Source organism: Callospermophilus lateralis, unplaced genomic scaffold (assembly GCF_048772815.1).
Source record: "Callospermophilus lateralis isolate mCalLat2 unplaced genomic scaffold, mCalLat2.hap1 Scaffold_105, whole genome shotgun sequence".
Classification (NCBI taxonomy): domain Eukaryota; kingdom Metazoa; phylum Chordata; class Mammalia; order Rodentia; family Sciuridae; genus Callospermophilus; species Callospermophilus lateralis.
The window spans coordinates 1,555,224-1,576,287 of NW_027510702.1; the positions used below are offsets into that span (position 1 = coordinate 1,555,224).

The 21,064-nt window shown below is 33.3% G+C and overlaps 1 protein-coding gene across 1 annotated transcript in view; it reads right to left on the bottom strand.

Annotated features, from left to right (window-relative positions):
* Window positions 1-21,064, bottom strand: part of LOC143386213 (cadherin-10-like) — a 95,321-nt gene that overhangs the window by 59,681 nt on the left and 14,576 nt on the right. The window contains 3 exon segments of the mRNA XM_077107989.1: window positions 3,545-3,681; window positions 7,318-7,571; window positions 9,417-9,604. Of these exon segments, the coding sequence (XP_076964104.1) occupies window positions 3,545-3,681; window positions 7,318-7,571; window positions 9,417-9,604 (579 nt within the window).

The following is a 21,064-nucleotide window of genomic DNA, read 5'->3' on the forward strand; positions in this document are numbered from 1 at the left end:
GAATTAAATTAGAAATCAATGATAGAATAAGAAATAAAATCCACTCCAACACCTGGTGACTAAATAACATGCTACTGAATGAACAGTGGACTACAGAAGACACCAAGGAGAAGATTTAAAAAATTTTAGAGGTGAATGAGAACACAGATATAACATATCAAAATCTCTGGGACACTATGAAAGCAGTTCTAAGAGGAAAGTTCATTGCATGGAGTTCGTTTCTTAAAATAAGAAAACGTCAACAAATAAATGACTTAACATACATCTCAAAGCCCTAGAAAAAGAAAAACAAATCAATACCAAAAGCAGCAGAAGATAGGAAATAATTAAAATCAGAGCTGAAATGAATGAAATTGAAACAAAATAAACAAATGAAAAAATTGACAAGAACAAAAAGTTGGTTGTTTGAAAAAATAAAAAAAACTGATAGACCCTTAGCCATGCTAACAAAGAGAAGAAGAGAGAAAACCCAAATCACTAACATACATGATGAAAAAGAAAATATCACAACAGACACTACAGAAATATAGAAGACAATTAGAAATTATTTTGAAAACTTGCACTCCAATAAAATAGAAAATATTGAAGGCATTGACAAATTTCTAGAGTTATATAATTTGCCCAAATTGAATCAGGATGATACACAGAATTTAAACAGCTCAATTTCCAGTGATGAAATAGCAGACATCATCACAAGTCTACCAATCAAGTAAAGCCCAAGACTGGACAGATACACAGCCAAGTTCTACATAAGACCTTTAAAGAAAAACTAATACCAATACTCTTCAATTCATTTCAGGAAATAGAAAAAGAGGCAGCACTTCAAAACTCATTGTATGATGCCAATATCACTCTGATTCCAAAACCAGGCAAAGACACATCAACAAAAGAAAACTTCAGACCAATATCTCTAATGAATACAGATGCAAAAATTCTAAATAAAATTCTGGCAAATCAAATTGAAAAACATATCAAAAAGATCATGCACGATGGTCAAGTAGGATTCATCCAGGAATGCAAGGTTAATTCAACACATGAAAATCAATAAATATAATTCATCACATTAATAGAATGAAAGATAAGAATCATATGATCATCTCAATAGACTCAGAAAAAGCATTTGAAAAAATATAGCACACATTTATGTTCAAAACAGTGGAAAAACTAAGTATAACAAGAACATATCTCTATATCCTAAAGGCTATCTATGCTAAGCCCCAGGCCAACATCATTCTAAATGAAGAGAAATTGAAGTCATTCCCTCTAAAAACTGGAACAAGACAGGGATGCCCACTTTCATCCCTTCTATTTAACATAGTTCTTGAAACACTGGCCAGAGCAATTAAACAGATGAAAGAAATTAAAGGATACACATAGGAAAAGAAGAACTCAAACTGGCACTATTTGCTGATGATGTGATTCTGTACCTAGAAGACCCTAAAAGTTCCACCAGAAAACTTCTACAATCAGTAAATGAATTCAACAAAGTATCAGGATATAAAATCAATGCCCATAAATCAAAGACATTTCTGTATATCAGTGACAAATCCTCAGAAAGGGAAATGAAGAAAACTACCCCATTCTCAGTAGCCTCAAAAAATTTGGAATGAATTTAATGAAGGAGGTAAAAGACCCATATAATGAAAATTACAGAACCCTAAAGAATGAAGTCAAAGAAGACCTTAGAAGATGAAAAGATCTACCTTGCTCTTAGATAGACAGACTTAATATTATCAAGATGACCATACTTCCAAAAGCACTCTACAGATTTAATGCACTTCTGATCAAAATCCCCAAGACATTCTTCATAGAAATATAAAAAGAAGTTTAAAAATTCATCTGGAAAAATAAAAAGCCTAAAATAGCTAAAGCAATCCTTAACAGGAAGAGTGAAGCAGGTAGCATAACTATACCAGACCTTAAACTATATAGGATAAAGAAATAGTAACAAAAACAGCATGGTATTGGCACCAAAACAGACTGGTAGACCAATGGTACAGAATAGAGGACACAGAGATTAACCCACAAAATTACAATTATCTTATATTAGACAAAGGTGCCAACAACATGCATTGGAGAAAAGATAGCCTGTTGAACAAATGGTACTAGGAAAACTGAAAATCCATATGCAACAAAATGAAATTAAACCCCTATCTCACACCATGCACAAAACTCAAGTCAAAATGGATCAAAGACTTAGGAATACAACCAGAGACTCTGCATATAATATAAGAAAAAGTAGGCCCTAATCTCCATGATGTGGGATTAGGCCCCAACTTCCTTAATAATACTCTGGTGGCACAAGAATTAAAATCAAGAATCAATAAATGGGATGGACTCAAACTAAAAAGTTTCTTCTCAGCAAAAGAAACAATCTGTGAGGTGAATACAGAGCCTACATCCTGAGAGCAAATCTTTATCCCTCACACATCAGATCACTAATCTCTAGGGTATATAAAGAACTCAAAAAGTGAAACATCAAAAAAAAACCCAAATAACCCTATCAATAAATGGGCCAAGGACCTGAACAGACACTTCTCAGAAGAAGATATACAATCAATCAACAAATATATGAAAAATGTTCATTATCTCTAGCAATTAGAGAAATGCAAATCAAAACCACTTTAAGATTTCATCTCACTCCAGTCAGAATGGCAGCTATTATGAAGACACACAACAATAAGTTCTGGCGAGGATGTGGGAAAAAATGTACACTCATACACTGCTGGTGAGACTGCAAATTGGGACAGCCAACATGGAAAGCAGTATGGAGAATCTTTGGACAATTGGAAATGTACCCTCTATTTGACCCAGCTATCCCTCTCCTTGGTCTGTATCCAAAGGACTTAAAAACAGCATACTATAGGGACACAGCCACATCAATGTTTATAGCAGCACAATTCACAATAGCTAAACTGTGAAATCAACTAGATGCCCTTTAATTGATGAATGGATAAAAATGGAATATTATTCATCAATAAAAGTGAATAAAATCATGGCATTTTCAGGTAAATTGATGAAATTAGAGAAGATAATGCTAAGTGAAATTTGCCAATCCCAAACCATCAAACACTGAAAGTTTTATTTGATATAAGGAGGTTGATTCATAGTGGGGTAGGAAGAGGGAGCATGGGAGGTACAGACGAACTCTAGATAGGGCAGAGGGGTTGAAAGGGAAGGGAGGGGGCATGGGGTTATAAATGATGGTGCAATGTGATGATCATTATTATCCAAAGTAACATGTATGAAGACATGAATTGTTGTGAATATACTTTGTATACAACCAGAGATATGAAAAAATTGTACTCTATATGTTTAATAAGAATTAGAATGCATTCTGCTGTCATATATAAATAAATTTTAAAGATAAATAAAATAAATATAAATTTCTTAGAACAAAAACTATAATTTGTATAATTTGTATAAGCAATGAATGAATTATTTTAGTATATAATTAAATCTATAAATATATGTTAAATATACAAAACTAAAATATACAGAATTATAAACATAAATATGTATTATAGACATAAAGTCATCTTACTGATTTCAGCAGCTATGACAGTAAGATTGTGCCATTGAGATAGTTCATGGTCAAGTGGTTTTGATGTGTAAAGCGATCCATTTCCAGAATATATATTAAAGATCCGATCAAGGTCAGTATGGCGATCCAAAGAAAATCTGAACATAGAGGCCAAAGAAAAGCACATGGCAATGTTATTGAAGTGTTACAGGAGAAAATGGTAAAATTAAAAGACACACATATTACTAATAATTATCAGAAGAAACACAGTACTGATCTAGAATGTAGAGTTTCATGAGTTAATCACAGAAATACACTCTCTCCAAGTACTTGGTTCTGTATAGAAATGCTAGTGTTCTAAAATCTCTGCTCTTAAAATCATTGTCTATTTTCATGTGAACTAATATTGATATATTTGACCATAACATAGTATGCATTACATGTGGTTACATTGCTTTATTTAGTAGTGGAGAATTACTGCAGTAATCCATTGCAACAGATCAATCCCAGAAGCTCAGATTTTTCTTAATAACAAAATTGGAGATAACAGTAGGTTCATCAAACTGGTTGGGCATCAACTAATGGTGTTTTGGAGCTTCAGAGTATGATATATACATAGCTTCAGTTTCTAACCACATGTATTATAAAATGTATAACTTTAAAATAGTATAATTCCAGATGAGAAATCTTCATACATCTGTATTAAAATAGGCAGCAATTGGTTATTGTGGCATTGTATTGTATATCATTCTGAAACCTAATACCAGGTTTTTCAATCTTAATGATGTCATTGGGATAAATCCCATTTTTTAAAAAAAAACACACTACATATTTTAGCCTTCACAAATAAAGCAAATAATTTTATCCCTATATCTAGAACCTTGTGCACACCAGATTGACAAAATTAGTTTACTACTGAAAGACCCAAGATACATTTTATCTCCTCCTTATAGTCTTCCATGATCACCTAAATTTCAAGAATCTATCTGCTTCCTACCTAAAGTAACTGTACAACTATATCTGTCATTTATCTCATGTATTTGGAATTTGTTTCATTCCAAATCTAAAACAGGAATTTAAACTTGAAAACAATGTGCCTACTGACCACTATCATAATATATCTACTACTGTAACTTTAGTAGGCAGTTAGTGAATATTATTTGATTCTCATATTCTTCTCCAATGGAATGAAAACTCCTTGAATAATATGTTAATATCTGATATGGTTATCTAAAAATATTTATCCAATGTAAGAAAGAATGACAGAATTATTAGGAATTTTGGCAAATAGAAGTTCCCTTATTTATATAGAAATGTGATGTGAAGTTGAAATATGTACATTAATAGAAAGCTTTTGTTATCATGTATCATGATTTTGCCAAACACAGTTTTTGTGTTTTTCTTAGTTTTTTGCAGTTCAGTTTAAAGAAGCAATAATAAGATTTAGAGTATTATGTGATATTATCTTGAAGATGTAGAGAAACTACATCCCTTCTTTTTCAAATATTATTCAAAATATAATTTTATTTTCTGATTCTTAATCACCAAATTATATGTTAACTTTCATTTTTCTTTTAAAATCATTTCCAAGATACATGTTTTCAGTAAAAATTTTTGATTACTGCATTACCATTTAGGATATATGACATAATTTGTAACATGTCCAGAATGATGACATAAATACATTAGACTTGCAAGGCTATTTTATTTCTTTGAATATATAAAATTGTCCTTTTATATCTACTGGAAATTAGAACCAATGCACATTCTCCTTTAAATCATTTCTAGATTGTTTATAATAAATATTATAAGATAAATGCCATATCCTACACAAGTAATTATTGTGCTATACTATTTAGGAAATAATGACAAGAAAAATGTCTTCATACATTCAGTACAAACAAAATTATTCCAAAAACTTTCCATTGATTTTGTTTGAATTGGTAGATGCAGAACCTGTAGAATATATAAATTTACTACATATATGTGCATACTTATCCACAATATTTATATTTATTTGATTATATACATAGTATAGTATATCACATGTATACATTGTATCTGCTTGTTCTACAAAAATAATAAGATATAAGAGTATGCCTTCCTACTTTCTACAACAAGGTGATACAAAGCCATACCTATTGGCATTGTATATTCTATGCGTGAATGGACTCTTCCTGGTCATTTGATTTGTGTTTTCATTAAACATTATATTTATTGTGTTTTTAAGTACCTACATATAGATTTTAATATAAAATAGCCATCAATCTATGTGAGGATGGAATGTATATTTCACTTTGTGGAGATATATCTTTATATCAGGACTTAATACTAGTCAACTTAATTTTGTATCATCAAAACTCTGATGTATCATTTTTTAAAAGGATCATTTTGAAATCAGGGACCCAGAACAGAGACGGCTGATGTTAGTTAGAATTTCTGCCAAGAAAATGCTTGGTAAGTATTTAAGGGGTAAAATTAAACATGTATATTAGTTATTTTAAAGCTTAAAGAAAAATTCAGGGAATGCAGCTACTTAGATGAAGACAAGTGGACTGGAGGGGTGATATTCATAGGCAAGTCCTGCTGGCAGTTGGGAGAAATATGTGAATATTATGTACAGTTTTCTTCTGCAGCATGTAAACTGTGATGCTGCACATCAATCCAAGAAATAGTATTTATGCATAATTATATAATTAAATAAAACCATACATACATTTGTCACTGTATATAGTATGACTTCACTTGAAAGTTGGCAGAATTTATACAATTTTCAAAGTAAGTCTGACCAGAGTCAGGTGAATGATTCATGAGTACATACAGAAATTGTACAGCAAACCTTTAAACTCATACTTTACTAGCTCATGTGGAAGCAAAATCAACCTGCTGAGAATTAAGGAAACAAATGAAATCCAGAACACATGATGGAAAAACAGACTAAAGTAAGCGCTCACTTTGATGATGAATATTAGGTATATCTGTGTTTCCTTGCTATGTCAGTGCAAATGTCAATGCAAACTTTGAGTCTTTCTCATTTTTATGTGTCTATCACATCTCACGTGTTTTGATTGCCATAATAAAGAAAAATGTTGAGTGACTGATATTTCTGGAATGTCCTTGCATTTTTTGAGACAGCTAAACAACAACAACAACAACAAAGCCAAAAACCGAGAACAATGCAAAAATTCCCTTCTTTGATGACTAGAGTATAAGTACAATTTGTAAAAATTATGAGAAAACTGAATTATAACACAATCACATTATTTTTAACCATTTATATTTATCTCACATACAAATATCATGGCTTGGTTGCAACATGAATGTACATCTAAAAAAGTATTCTTGAGCCCAGGCACAGTGATGTACATTTGTAATCCTAGTGGGAGGTTGACACAGGAAGAGTTCAAAGCCAGCTTCAGCAACTCATTGAGACCCTGTCTCTAAATAAAATACAAAATAGGCTGGGGATATGGCAGTGGTTGAGTGCCTCTGAGTACAATCCCCAGTACCTCGTTTCCCCCAGAAAACAACAAACACTTTAAGGAGACAAACAGATGATACAAGCCAGACTTCAGTCTATAGAATGTGATAAGAATAAGCTATAACCCTTGTGCACACCTGCTCCCAGATATTTAAAGCCAATTTACCTTAAACACTGGGCTCACCAAATTTATGTATAACTTACAGAAAAACTCCTGTAGTATTTTATTGCATTAAATGTTTCAAATAGAATTTCATAATCTCTATGTGAATTTCAATTTCTTCTGTTTCATCTCAAACACAGGCATAATTACCTAATGGGGCTGGAAGCAGAGTCTGGATCCCTTGCCATTACAGTCCCGATTATTGTGCCCACTTCAATATCTTCATGAACCTCAAAGAGGTAGGAGGACCTGCTGAAAACAGGAGGTTCATCTATATCTTCCATAGAGATTTTCACAATTGTGGTATCTTTGAATGGTCCTAGATAATAAAAACGTGGGTCCACATGGGTATTTTCTGCTTCAACCTTCAGCGTGTAAAGTCTCCGGCTCTCATAGTCAAGTGGCTGTAAAAAGACAAATGTCATTCAATTAAAGTGAGGGGAATTGTATGACATGCTCATTTCAAGTTAGAGAATGATTTTTAAAATCCAGGTTGAATGCATTTGATTTGCTTATTAATAAGTTTAGAAAGTAGCACAGATAATTATATAATCCTTAAATATTGTTTAGGATTCAATTTTTACTTTTTATATATTCAAAATGTAACACTTTGGAACTTAAGAAAATGAGATTTTAAACCTTGCAAAAAATTGGGCTATATGTTCAAACCTATCTCATAGGTGGTGATTCCCTACAAAAAAAATGGACTGGCAGATTATGTATATGTTGGCATGCACACATGTGTGTTTTGAGGTATTGGGTACTGCTAAATTTTTCTAAGCAAAAAAAAGTGAAGCTGGGTTTGGTGACATACACCTCTAATCCCAGCAGCTTAGGAGGCTGAGGCAGGAGGACTGTGAGTTCAAAGTCAGCCTCAGCAAAAGTGAGGTGCTAAGCAACTCAGTGATACCTTATCTCTAAATAAAATACCAAATAAGCCTGGGAGGGGCTGTGGATATAGCTCAGTTAGTGGAGTGCTTACTTTGCATGTGTAAGGCCCTGGGTTTAATCCCCAGCATCAAAAAAAAAAAAAAATAGCGCTAGGTTTTTTGCTCAGTGGCTGAGTACTCCTGAGTTCAATCCCTGGTACCAAAATTTTTTTAAATTTTAAATTTACAAAATCTTGGTGATAAATTTCCATACTTGCTTGAAAGAGTCAAAATAAAGAAAATCTCAGGAATAAGAAAGGACAATATCCTGTACAACCACAAGAATGAGAAGTTATACTTCATGTATATATAACATGCCAAAATACATTCTACTGTCACGTATAAGTAAAAATAACACATAAAAAAGAGAGCAAAGATTTAATAGCAAGTTGGCATGAGGATGCATTAATAAACAAAAAAGGGGCTTTAAATATCAATATAGTTTAACTGTCACAAATAAAGAACTATGTCTCTCACCTCACATTCACTCTGAAAGATAAGTTTTATTAACAGAGAAGACATTGCTGAATCAGACTTCCTCCATTTTCTTTTTCATTTTTAGATGCACAATATTCTGTTTGCATGAGTGCTACATTCTGGTCATGGAAAATAATAAAGCTGCTTTGCCCTTTGCTGGTCACTGTTTAATGAAGGTTGAGTACCTCCTGCCTTGCCATGCACTCTCAGGAGAGTTTTCTTATTAACCAGTGCCTCAGTGGTTACTTGATGGTTGGCATTTCATTAGAAATTATTGTTTTTTTAAATTTTCCCTGCATTTTCTCATAAGATGGCACTGATCCTACAATAACATTACTGGTTACCTTAAAATTGTATCACTGAACATATGTTAGCAGAAAAGTTTAAATTACATAGCATAAGGGGAAATGTGAACAATTGAATTATGTTCCAATCCATTCTGTTTTTATTAGCATCTCTAGTTATTGCTTCATGAATCTGGATGGTGTACTACATTTTATGCTTCCAACTATAATGATATATTGATCTTATTAGCTATTAAGCATTTTCTTAAGAAAATAATGTTATTATTGTGGCCTTTTATTAATATGACTTGAAAAAATAATCACACATACATTAACTTTTTAAATTTTGTAAAATCTCAAGACTCATGTTTCAATCAATAGAAACACAGTGAACATGTCTAAGAAGCTTTTTGGCTTTATATCCTTCTTAAGTAAACTATGAATTACATTCAAGCATGGCAGTGATATATCTTTTAATGGATAATGCATGAGTGAAAAGTACATAATGAAACCTCAACTCTCTAAACACATAATGCTTTTTTCTGCTGATGCAGAGCACCTTTTTCATGGTTATGATGCCTTCCTGGGTGTCCTTCTCAGTTATAATGTCAAACATATCAGTCCCATCACCATCAATAATTCGGTATTCTACTTCAGCATTTTTCCCAGTGTCGGCATCGGTTGCTTTCACACTTCCAACAGCTGTGCCGACTGGGGAAGATTCAAGAACCCGAAGATGAATGGTGTCTGCAGAGAATAAGAAGAGATAAATACAGAGATTTCTGAACAGAATTTTCAGAAGTAAAATGTATCTGAGAATCCTGTAAATCTTAAACTCTACATTAGATGTTGATTGATTCATTCTTTGAGTATACCAATTATGGTTAACATTCTATTAAAGTCTAGGAGCATGAGGGCTTTGACTGGTGTGTGTGTGTGTGTGTGTGTGTGTGTGTGTGTGTGTGTGTGTTAAAATGAATACTGAGAACCAACCTCTAATAGTATCAGGAGTTCTGGTTTTGAAAATAAGCATGTTGTCTTTTTTTTCTTTTGCTTTGAGTGCAGTTATATATCTATGTGTGTTTATACAATCACAATAAATCACAGGATACACAGTGACTATTTCTATTTAATTAATTTTGCTATGCTGTATTTGGTAATTTTCTTCTCTTCCTTTAGCTGCAAGACAGAACGTTCCAAAATTCCAGTGAAATCAGCTGTAAGAGGTAGGAATCTAATTTCTATTTGTGACAACAAAAAACAAAGGAAAGTCGATGGCAGAAATATCAAGATGCCCTTCTCAGAGTCAGAGAAAAAAAAAACACTAAAATCTGACAAACTCACCTTCCTTCCAGAGCAAAACAAGAATTTATCTAAGCCCTTGGTGTACCTGGATGTGCTTCCAGCTTGAACAACCTCTACTGCTAATGAGATTTATGTTTAGCACCTGGTCATAAACTACATATTTCTGACAGGTTAATCGACTGGAAGCACAGTTCTGATTATTGCGCCTTCTTGCTCATAAACCTTAAGTAATTCACCTTAATATACATAATAAAGTTCAGACCTCTTGTCTAGCCATGTTATTGCCTACATATATCTTTCCTAACATATTTGGCTTTTGTTCACTTTCATGAAAGATTTGCATCGAACTAGACCATTTAGTTTTTTCTGACCCCTACTTTCTTTCTAACATCATTCTATGTATTTTTCTCATGCTATTTCCCTCAAGTAAAATCCTCTCCCAATTATACAAATATATTTAAAATGCAGTTTGTCAGAAGGAAATAGCACTTTCATGGGTGAAGCGCTTCAGGAATGGTGTTATGCCAAGGGGTCGGGGGCAGGGGGCAGCTCAGAAGAAATAAACCTGCTGACAGCATGATTTTAGAAATCTAGCCTCTAGAACTGTGAGATGATAAATTTCCTTTTCTTTAGGCTACCAAGACTATGGAATTTCTGTGGCAGATGTAACAACCTAATACAGGCATATACATTCACTCAGTTTTAAAAGTAATTTTCTAGGAGAACATTGTGAAAACTCAGTTTTCATCACATACCAGTTGGTCTCAGAGGGTATTTTCTTACCTTTTTCTCTGTCTCTGGTATCACACTATGGAAAGTCAGTTAACTCATTTCGTGACTACTCTCCTACTGCCTCTCCTGGCCTTTTTCATCACTTCACTTTGGAACACCTGAGCCCTGGGTATTTGGATGGTTCCCTTGATCACCTCCTTCAAGTACTTGCCCAACTCTGACCTTCTCAGAAACATTCCATCAGTAACCTAATTGCAAATAGACTGGTCAGAAACAGTAATACCAGTCGTGCTTCTTACCTCTTTCCATTGCCAGGCACTATACTATCTACATACCTATTTATGTGTGCCACAAGGACATAAAACATAGGCTGGTTGAATTTTTTCACCAATGTTTTCCCTCTGAATATTATAAGCACTATATGATGATTGCTCCCATTTTACTTAAGGTACAACAAAAGATCCATAGGCTGACTTTTCCTAATTTTGCTCTTTCATTCTCTCCCTTAATTTATACTTAGGAGTAACATCTTTCTCCTTGAGGTTTTCCTACATGTTTTTCTTATTTCAGTTTAATACATTTTTCCTCCTCATAAAAAATTACCCATTTAAATCTATAGAACTGCTTATTATGTGTTTGATATATGCCTGTATCATCAATCTTCTAGTGCACAACTAGAACTCTAGCCTTCTTACTTCAAGAACTTTCTTTAAAAAATTAAATGTCATACAGTCAACAAATCAATCTATTAAAATACAGAAAAATGTCCTTTGTGAAATGCAAAAATCATCACAATACAGAAAGAATACAAAAATGATCACTACAATACAGAAAGAACTCATTATGAAGGTCAACAGTTTAACTTCATTTGTTTTAGAAAGCCTAAAATCTGATCTCTGCTAAAAACCTTAGTATTTTTATTATCTATTTTCAAATCTACAGTACATAAGAAATGCAGCCAAGCTAATGTGTTCTCAACTAAGTATCAGTTAACCATCCACAAAATTACAAATATATGATATGTTTGGAAAACAAATATAAATAATATGAATGATTTGATTTATATGTACATAAAACTTAATGATATCCATTTTGAGATTACATATTTTTTTAAGCAGATAGTATTTATTGCAATATGATCAAGGACTATTTTATGAGGCAAGTTTGAGTAAAATTTTTAAAACAGTATTTATTAAACTCTTTGACTATGCCACAAGCTAAACATTAGCATAAAATGGTAAATTAAAATCTTTATATTTTTGAAAAAAACTTGAAAGAAAAATATCAAAAATATCAAAAAGAAGATAATTTATCAATTTGTATACTTATAAAAAAATAAAGACAAGATGAAATTAAATTAATAGTTCAAGCCTGAAACATAGGAAAATGACATAAACACCAAGCTAAAGAAATAGGAGATAGTAAAAAAATATAGAAACTAATAAAGTTGATACATATAAAAGGAAGAGATTAAAAATATAAAACATTGGGCTGGGGATGTGGCTCAGGTGGTAGCTCACTCGCCTGGCATGCGTGTGGTGTGGCCCGGGTTCGATCCTCAACACCACATACAAACAAAGATGTTGTGTCCGCCGAAAACTAAAAAATAAATATTAAAAAAATTCTCTCTCTCTCTCTCTCTCTCTCTCTCTCTCTCTCTCGCTCTCCCTCTCTCACTCTCTCTTTAAAAAAATATAAAACATTGTTTCTTATATTAAAGACCTTACAAAACAATCAAATGTCTGGAAACGTTTCTTATGGAAAAGGAAGAAAAAGAAAAACCTATTATTAAAAATTTTACAGAAAAAGACTACAACTGCAGAAGATTGAAAAATTAGAAAATATTAGAAATATTGTATGTTGAAAAATGAATACAAATAATTTAAACTATACCAAACCCTACTAATGAAGAAGTAAAGGATGATTTTAAAATCATCTACCATTCAGACACAAATAGCTCATTTTTCAAAGAACAGAAAATTCATGGACCAGAAAATTCTAGTTTTATGCAAAGTCTTCCAGAGAACAGAAAGGAAAGACTGTTTTCTAACTCACTATATGAGATCAGTATAACCCTGGTAAAGAAAGCAAATGATAAGTGTTTGGTGGGTAATATAGTATGGTCAAAATTTCAAGTCTACCACATGTAAATACTCAGTCCATTTTTTTATATTTCATAATCTCAATTGTAAAGTTCAGTTTATGCCAAATATTTTTTCTAATCACTTTTCCTATTGTTATGCCAGATTTGTGGGACCCCAATAGACCTCCAGGAGCTGAATCCGATGCAATCACACAAAAGTCTTTATCTCAAGCCTGGACTCACAACTGTTCCCGATGCAGTGTTTTAGGGAGTGAATCCTGGTCCTTTGTTCAGTGAGATTTTATAGATTTTGGGGGGATACTCTATGTGTCACAACATCACACAGCAAATCATTCCATACTGTGGGAAAATCAAACAACAACTCTTAACATTGATTAGCACATTCAATGGCGGGAACAAATTGGGTAGGGGTGACTGGTTAGTACAATAGGGGGATTCATTTGAACTGATTGGTTTAGGCCGTGAGGGGTATATGTGCTAAACTACCTGGTTCCCCAACATGTTATCAACCACCATAAACTACTTGGGGGTCATCTGGCATTCCAAGTATTTTCCCTGTCTCATGCTGATTGGAGGTTGCTAGGGGGGTTGCTATGGGTCCTCACCTAGCCTAACTGAATCAGGGACACCTGGCACCAGCGACCTCTCCTGTAATTTACAAACAACTCAGCAGGGTGGGTATGTGCCTAGGAGTGCTCTGTGGGTTTTTCCAAGGACAAGGATCACGCCCCCTCCTTGGACAGGCTTTGTTCTGAGGTAGAGTCCAGTTTCTCAAAAATGGAATCACATTAGTTTCTCACTATCAAATTTCTTACTGTTTGAATTTCATCATCTTTTCCATTAGTCTTTAGGAGATCTCATTTTGCTTTTGGTTATCATATCTTCTTACTGACTTCCAGTGTGTGAGTTCAGGCTTTGTTTTCACTCCATTGATACTTTACAGGAACACTAGTCAGTTCTTTCAGAGTATCTTCAAATTGGGTTTGTCTGATATTTTCTCATGAGTAGATTAAAGCTATGCACCTTTGTGAGATATATCCAAAAGGGATGTGTTGTCCGTATGTCATAACTTATCAGGGAGTACATGCTGTCAATTTTTCTTAGGACTGATGAAGTTAACCTTGGTCACCTGGCTAAAGTGTTTCTGCCAGGTAATTAATGTCATCAAAATTGATGATAAAATTATTTTTAACCATGACTACTTACTCTAGCCTCTATGTTTTCTTTTACTTTTTCATGTTAGCTTGGACTTCTTTGTATTCTTAGACACAACCTTAGATTCTGAAAGTTGGTCTGCTGTGAACTTGCTATTATAGCTCTGGTGAAGTATCAAAAATTATTTATCATTTTATTTAATTTCTTGATTTGTACAGGACAATATCCATTACAAGGTGTATATTTCATTTTGATTATAATTAGTGATATTCCTGTTAATTTCTAGTACCTTCTGAGACTTAAATAGGATATTGTTCATGCTCCATTGGTTCACACCAAGGGGAACCCTAGTTTTAGAACTGTATTGTTATAATTGCAATGATTATCTCTCAGTATTTTTCCTCAGTAATTTGTTGGAAAGTATATATGTGGATAAAGGTGTATGCATATTTGCAAATACATATATTTGTTTTTTCCTAAGATATTAATTAAAATATTTTCAAGGTGTTCTGTACTTTCCTGAAAAACTACAATTGAGATGGAGCCTTCATCAAAATAAAAACTTTGGTCTTCTGTCAAATAATCTAAATAGATTTATTAAAAATACATATGTTGCTGAGCACAGTGGCACAAGCCTATAATCTCAGTAGCTCAGGAGTTTGAGGCAGAAGGATCACAAGCCAGCCTCAGCAATTTAACAAGGCCATAAGCAACTTAATGAGACCCTGTCTGAAAATAAATAATAAAAGGGCTCCAGATGTAGCACAGTGGTTAAGTACTCATGGGTTCAATTCCCAGTACCAAAAAGGAAAAAAAAAATGTTGTACACATATCACAGTTGGTTTCATGGCACGTCAATTTCAGTAGTTAATTCATTCAAAATACTTTTATTCAGGGTCCTACATGTATACTTTAATAATGCTTCTTTTTCAGAATTACTCGGAAACCATTCTTAGGGCAAGATTTATTGAGTATTTTTCAAAATTAAAAAGTGTTTCTCTACATTTTAAACACATGGAAGAATGATTTATTCATACTTTATTTATTTGCATGTCCTGTGTGTTGAATACAAGTATTTCAGTTTGTCAAGTTCACTGAAATTGATTTAATTGAGAGCCAGTCTGTTCTCCCTACAAGAGCATTTACCACATAGGGCATGCAGCAGAGGAGAGCTGGAAAAGGTGCAAAGATTGTTACTTACACAGTGACTAAGGCAAAGGAGCACCTGTCACCCATCTTAAGTTTAATTTCTCCTTAAAGACATCTATTTGCATGCTTCTTATTTTTTATCTTACAGTTGATGGATCTTTAATTATGTGGTATGCTTCCCTATCAATTCCAATTTATAGTTGTTTTAAATTCATTCTCAGGTGTCAGATTGAATCATCTGCTTCTCTTTTAAAGTTGAGGGCAGATAAATAATTCTTCCTGGTAAGTATGCTCTGGCCAAGGCAAGAATGTGAGGAGACAGGTAATTGCCATTTCTGTAAAGCATACAAAGAATTGTAATAAGCAAGTAAAAATCTAGACAGTGATGTTGCAGAGAAGGTTCCCTGAAAACTGAACAAAATATATGGCTACTTTAATAAACATGCTTTTGCACATCACCTGAATTGTCATTATTAAAGATTTCAAAAGATTTTGAGTTATTTCTGTGTTGTTGTTGTTGTTTTCTGCTTCTGACATTTGAGACTGATATTTCAAGTCACTTGTTCTACCATACATTTGATCAATAGGACTTTTCACTAGAATATTAAAAACATTACAGATTGGTGCACCAGAATTGAAATCATCGATAGCTCAATGTGGGTAAGAAACATTGGAGGACAGACATAAGACAGGCAAAGTAAGAAATGTGACACAGACTTCCCTAAGAGCCACACAAGAAGTGGCAGAAATCAGTGAGAGGGGAAGACAGGCAAATTTTTCACCTTCAGTTTTTGAATTTAGCCCCAAATAGCTACTGTTTTGTTTTGTTGATTCAAAAACAATGAGGTTCAAAGAGCTGTAATTTGTCTTTATCCTTTGTTCCCTGCCCTTGTTGCTATTCACATTTATATAAGAGTGCTCTGATTTTCCAGAGTTGAGATAAAAAGGCACCACACATGTGAATCAACAAAATAATTTAACATTAGTTTAATTTTTTATTTGCTTTCTGTGCAATCTTATGGTAACATCTCTATGCTGCATAATAATCTCAAACAATACTTGCTTCAAGAAAAATGACACAATTATGCATGTTTATAAACCATTCCATTGTATAATGTTTAAAAGATGTTTTTTAATGAGCTTAACAGGAAGAAATTAAAAACTAGATAAAGCTCCTTGGAGGCAACTGCAGAGTAGTTAAGGAAATTACGCAATGCTAAATGGGCATTTAGGAGAAAGCAGAGGAGAATTGAAAGTCACACTAGAGACTGAGGAAGTGCTAAGACTTTGGAATTGAAGATACTCATCAGAGGAAAGAGAGAAACCTATATTTGTGAACCCTGGAGACCTTATCACAAACTTAGCTTTGGGCATTTAAGTTAAATTGGAGCAAACAGAGATTCTTCATAATATATTAGTTTCTTGTTTATACCATTGAGGAAAGTAGCATGACAAAGCTTTCAGATAGGCTGCCAGTGATCCCCATAGTTTTTAGAATTTATCTTTATACATTTCTTTGAAATTGTCTCTGAGTTAATTGGCATCAACAGTTATGCAGAATTGCAAAGTGTACAAACATAAAAAGTATATAGGTTTGGGGAAGGTTATGATAAACCTTAAGTTAATCATTCTTAGATACAGTACTATTCAGTCTTCTGACAGACAATATGTCTCACCTGAAATTTTAAGTGCATTAAAAATTCTTAAACAACAGCCTAATTTTCCATACCTCACTTATTTAAACACACAGACACACCACACACAAACACACACAGACACACACACCACACACAAACACACACACACACACACACACACACACACACACACACACACAAGTTTGTTCTAGAGAGTATCATGATACAGAAGGACTTTGAATCCCATTACACAAAATGCCAAGTTGATTGGTGTAGGTCAAGTTTCCTTTAGAATAACTGGAATATTGCAAGTGAGTTTTTACATATTTCTGTATTTCTGATTTCTCTTGAACTCATATGATTTTATCACATGTGGGAAATAGTATATTTTCCCACTTGTGGTCACCCTAAACCTTTAGCCAAGATTGGTCACATCTGTGTTCACTTGTGTGTCACATACATAGCTCCGATAGTCATTTTTTACTGGTTATAGATATTTATAACCCACTGTCTTTCTTTAGCTCTCTCAATTCAAAATGTTCAAATTGAATTGAAATCTCTTTCTCTTCAAAGAGACTTGTCTGGTAGAAAGCGTGAAAGTATCTTTGTATTGATATTTTACCTTTTATCCCACAAATCTTTTATCGACCTGGTTTCTAAGTCCTGTGGATCACCTCCTTAAATACACTATAATCTCAAATCCCTCCTCTCCTCAGCATTAGTTCAGACTCTCATCAATTCTTGCCTTTCCTGTCCAAGTAGCATGCTTCACTGATATCAAAACAATTAGTCAAAAAGAAGAGCTATGCCTGATGCTTTGAAAATAGTAAGGATCTCTTAGATAATACATGCAGTGCTTTATATTCAGCCCTTCTCCTGATACTAACACTGCTTGCACTTCATTTCTTTCACAATCCCTGCTTTGAACACTGGGGCCCCACCATGCTAAATCATACACCTTTCACTGAATACCAATGGTGTTCACTCTGTTCTAGCAACAAAACAAAACAAAACAAAAAAATGCTCTTTGCCTCAGTGCCAATATTTTTGTTGTTGTTGTTGTTTATTTTAGAGGGAGTTTTAGATAATTTTCTCTTTACTGATGGTTTTACATGTGAGAGGGCACATCATTTGTGTTACAGCAGTCTTTGATAGCTGTAGCACTGATCTTCATAGATAATCTCTACTTACATGTTCATTCATGTTTTGTATATATATGTGGTGTATACATTTGTATTTTCACTTATACACATGATATATATTTATAAACACAATATATGCATGCAAAAGCATCAAGATTGTAAGATAAATTACAAAGTGACATCATAAACTCTGTGTGTGTGTGTGTGTGTGTGTGTGAGAGAGAGAGAGAGAGAGAGAGAGAGAGAGAGAGAATCAATCTCTATACTTTATCCAAATGCAGATTATTGTGGGTCTACCCTGCTTCTTAATACTTGCTTTATGATTATTATAAACTATTATTATTTCCCAGCATAGTTCTTGACACACACTAGGAATTTAATCAATATTTATTAAATTGACAAATTCTTAATAATATTATTTCTGTGTAATTCTTGCAAACTGTAGGCATTGGGGCGAAGAGGGAAAAAATCCAACAATTATTTGACATTATTTTCATGGTTGCAGTAAAAATCACACTATATCTAACTAAATAAATTATAGAACAGTTCTGTGAAACATGAGTATATTTATTTTTTTCTAGAAAATAAGAAGGTGAAAAGAGACATTTTAAATTTCATTTTCTTTTCAAGCTGAAGCATCTTCCTTGGGACATACCTGACAGTTACTCTAGTTGAAAAGTGCTTGCTAACTTTAAAATATGCAGATCAGCCTGGGGCCTACATTATCTTTGGATCCCCAGTTGAGGGGAGGTTGACTCTATTTACAAAGAGAAAACCAGCAGTTATTAAATCAAATCTCTTTGGTACCAGGCAGGGATTATGGTAGTCTCAGAGCTCCCTGAATATACATGCCTTAAATTCCTATGCATATCATATAAAATTTCCTTGAAAGACCTTGTCTAGTGAAAACTTGATTATGCATCTGCCCAAGCAGTATAGAGAACTCACGAAAAGGACCAGTCATGTTTGGTCTTTAAGTATCACAAAAGCACCCACCTATGAAGGTATGATTTCATGCTCTTGTACCAAAATGCTTAGATGTTGAAGAATTCAGTGTGTCCTCCTTGAAGCTGACCCTATAATCCAGATGTGTAAAGTGAATCATATAATTAACTAAAAGTGGAATGCAAGATGGAGGAACAATTTTTTAATGTACTATTTTCTTTATATACTGCTTAGAAGTACAGAATTGAGAGCCAAATTATGTCAGTCTTCAGGCTGTTCCTTCTATTCCAACTGCATAATTATGAATAGTGACTTCAGTTTATAAATTTCTATTGTTTTAACTAATAAAAGGAGGGAGAAAATTATAATAGTCTTCCTCATACACATGTTGTGAAGATTAAATGAGAATGTTTGTGTTATATTTTATACTATTTAGCACATGCTATAAAAATACCTATTATTTTATAATATTGTTCTATCTTGTTTATTTTGAGCAAAACATATAATCTATACTTACAAGAAATTAATGGGATAATATAAGTCATCAATCAAGAACATCAACATCATACTAAATGGAAAAACTAAAAGCATTTCCTCTAAAATCAAGAACAAGACAATGCTGTCCACTCTCACCATTCCTATTCAATATAGTTCTTGAAACATTAGCCAGAGCATGCAAAAAAGAAAAGGAAATCTTAGGGATAAAACTAAATAAGAAGTCAAATGATCTATGTTTGCCAATGATATGATTCTATAAGATTCAAAAAACTGTACCAGAAGACTTTTACAGTTTATAAATGAGGTTAGCAACATAGCAGGATATAAGATCAATACCCATAAGTCAATAGCTCCCCTATACTCCAATACTGATTGAGTTGAATAAGACATCAGAAAAACCATCTCATTCACAATGACCAAAAAAAAAAAATTAATACTTGGGAATTAACCTAACCAAGGAGAAAAAATAGCTCTACAATGAAAAGTATAGAACACTGAAGAAAGAAAATGGAGACAATTTTAGAAGATAAAGACATCCCATATTTTTGAATAGGCAGGAGCATTATTGTCAAAGTGGACATTCTGCCAAAAGCATTGTATAGCTTTAATTCAATCCCCATCAATATACCACTGATATTCTTCAAAGAATTAGAAGAGACAATTCTTAAATTCATTTGGAAGAATAAGAGATCCAGAATAGCCAAAGCAATACTAAACAGGAAAAGAGAAGCAAGAGGAATCACAATATCTGATCAATTTCTAATCTGAAACATACTACAAAGAGGTAGTAACAAAAACAGCATGGTATTGGCATCAAAATAAACATAAAGACCAATAGAATAGAATAGAAGACACAGAGACAAATCTACATACCAATAGGTCATCTAATATTTGACCAAGGTGCCAAAAATATATCTTGGAGAAAAGATAGCTTTTTTAACAAATGGTGCTGGGAAAACTGGATAGTTATATGTAGAAAAATAAAACTAGACACTGCAAAAAACTCAGATTGAAATGTATTAGATTAAGAAAATAGTCTGGAAGCTTTAAAACTACTAGAAGAAAATATAAGGGTCAACACTCCACCATATCGGTGCTGACACCTATCCCCAAAGTGTAAGAAATAAAACCAAGAATCAATAAGTGGGATGTCATTAAACTGAAAAGCTTTTCCACAGCAAAGGAAATGATTAATAGTATGAAGAGGGAGACTATAGAGTGGGAGAAAATCTTGGCCAGCTACTCCTCCTCCAGTAGGGGATTAATATCCAGCATATACAATGAACTAAAAAAATGACCCAATCAATAAATGCGCAAAAAAAAAAAACTAAACAGAAACTTCTCAAAAGAAGAAACACAAATAGCCAACAAATACATGAAAAAATGTTTAAGATCTGTAGCAATCAGGGAAATGCAAATTAAAAGTGCATTAATATTTTGCATCATTCCAGTCAGAATGGCAATAATCAAGACTACAGATAATAAAAAATGCTGATAAGATTGTGGGGGAAAAGATACACTTATACATTGTGGGTGGGAC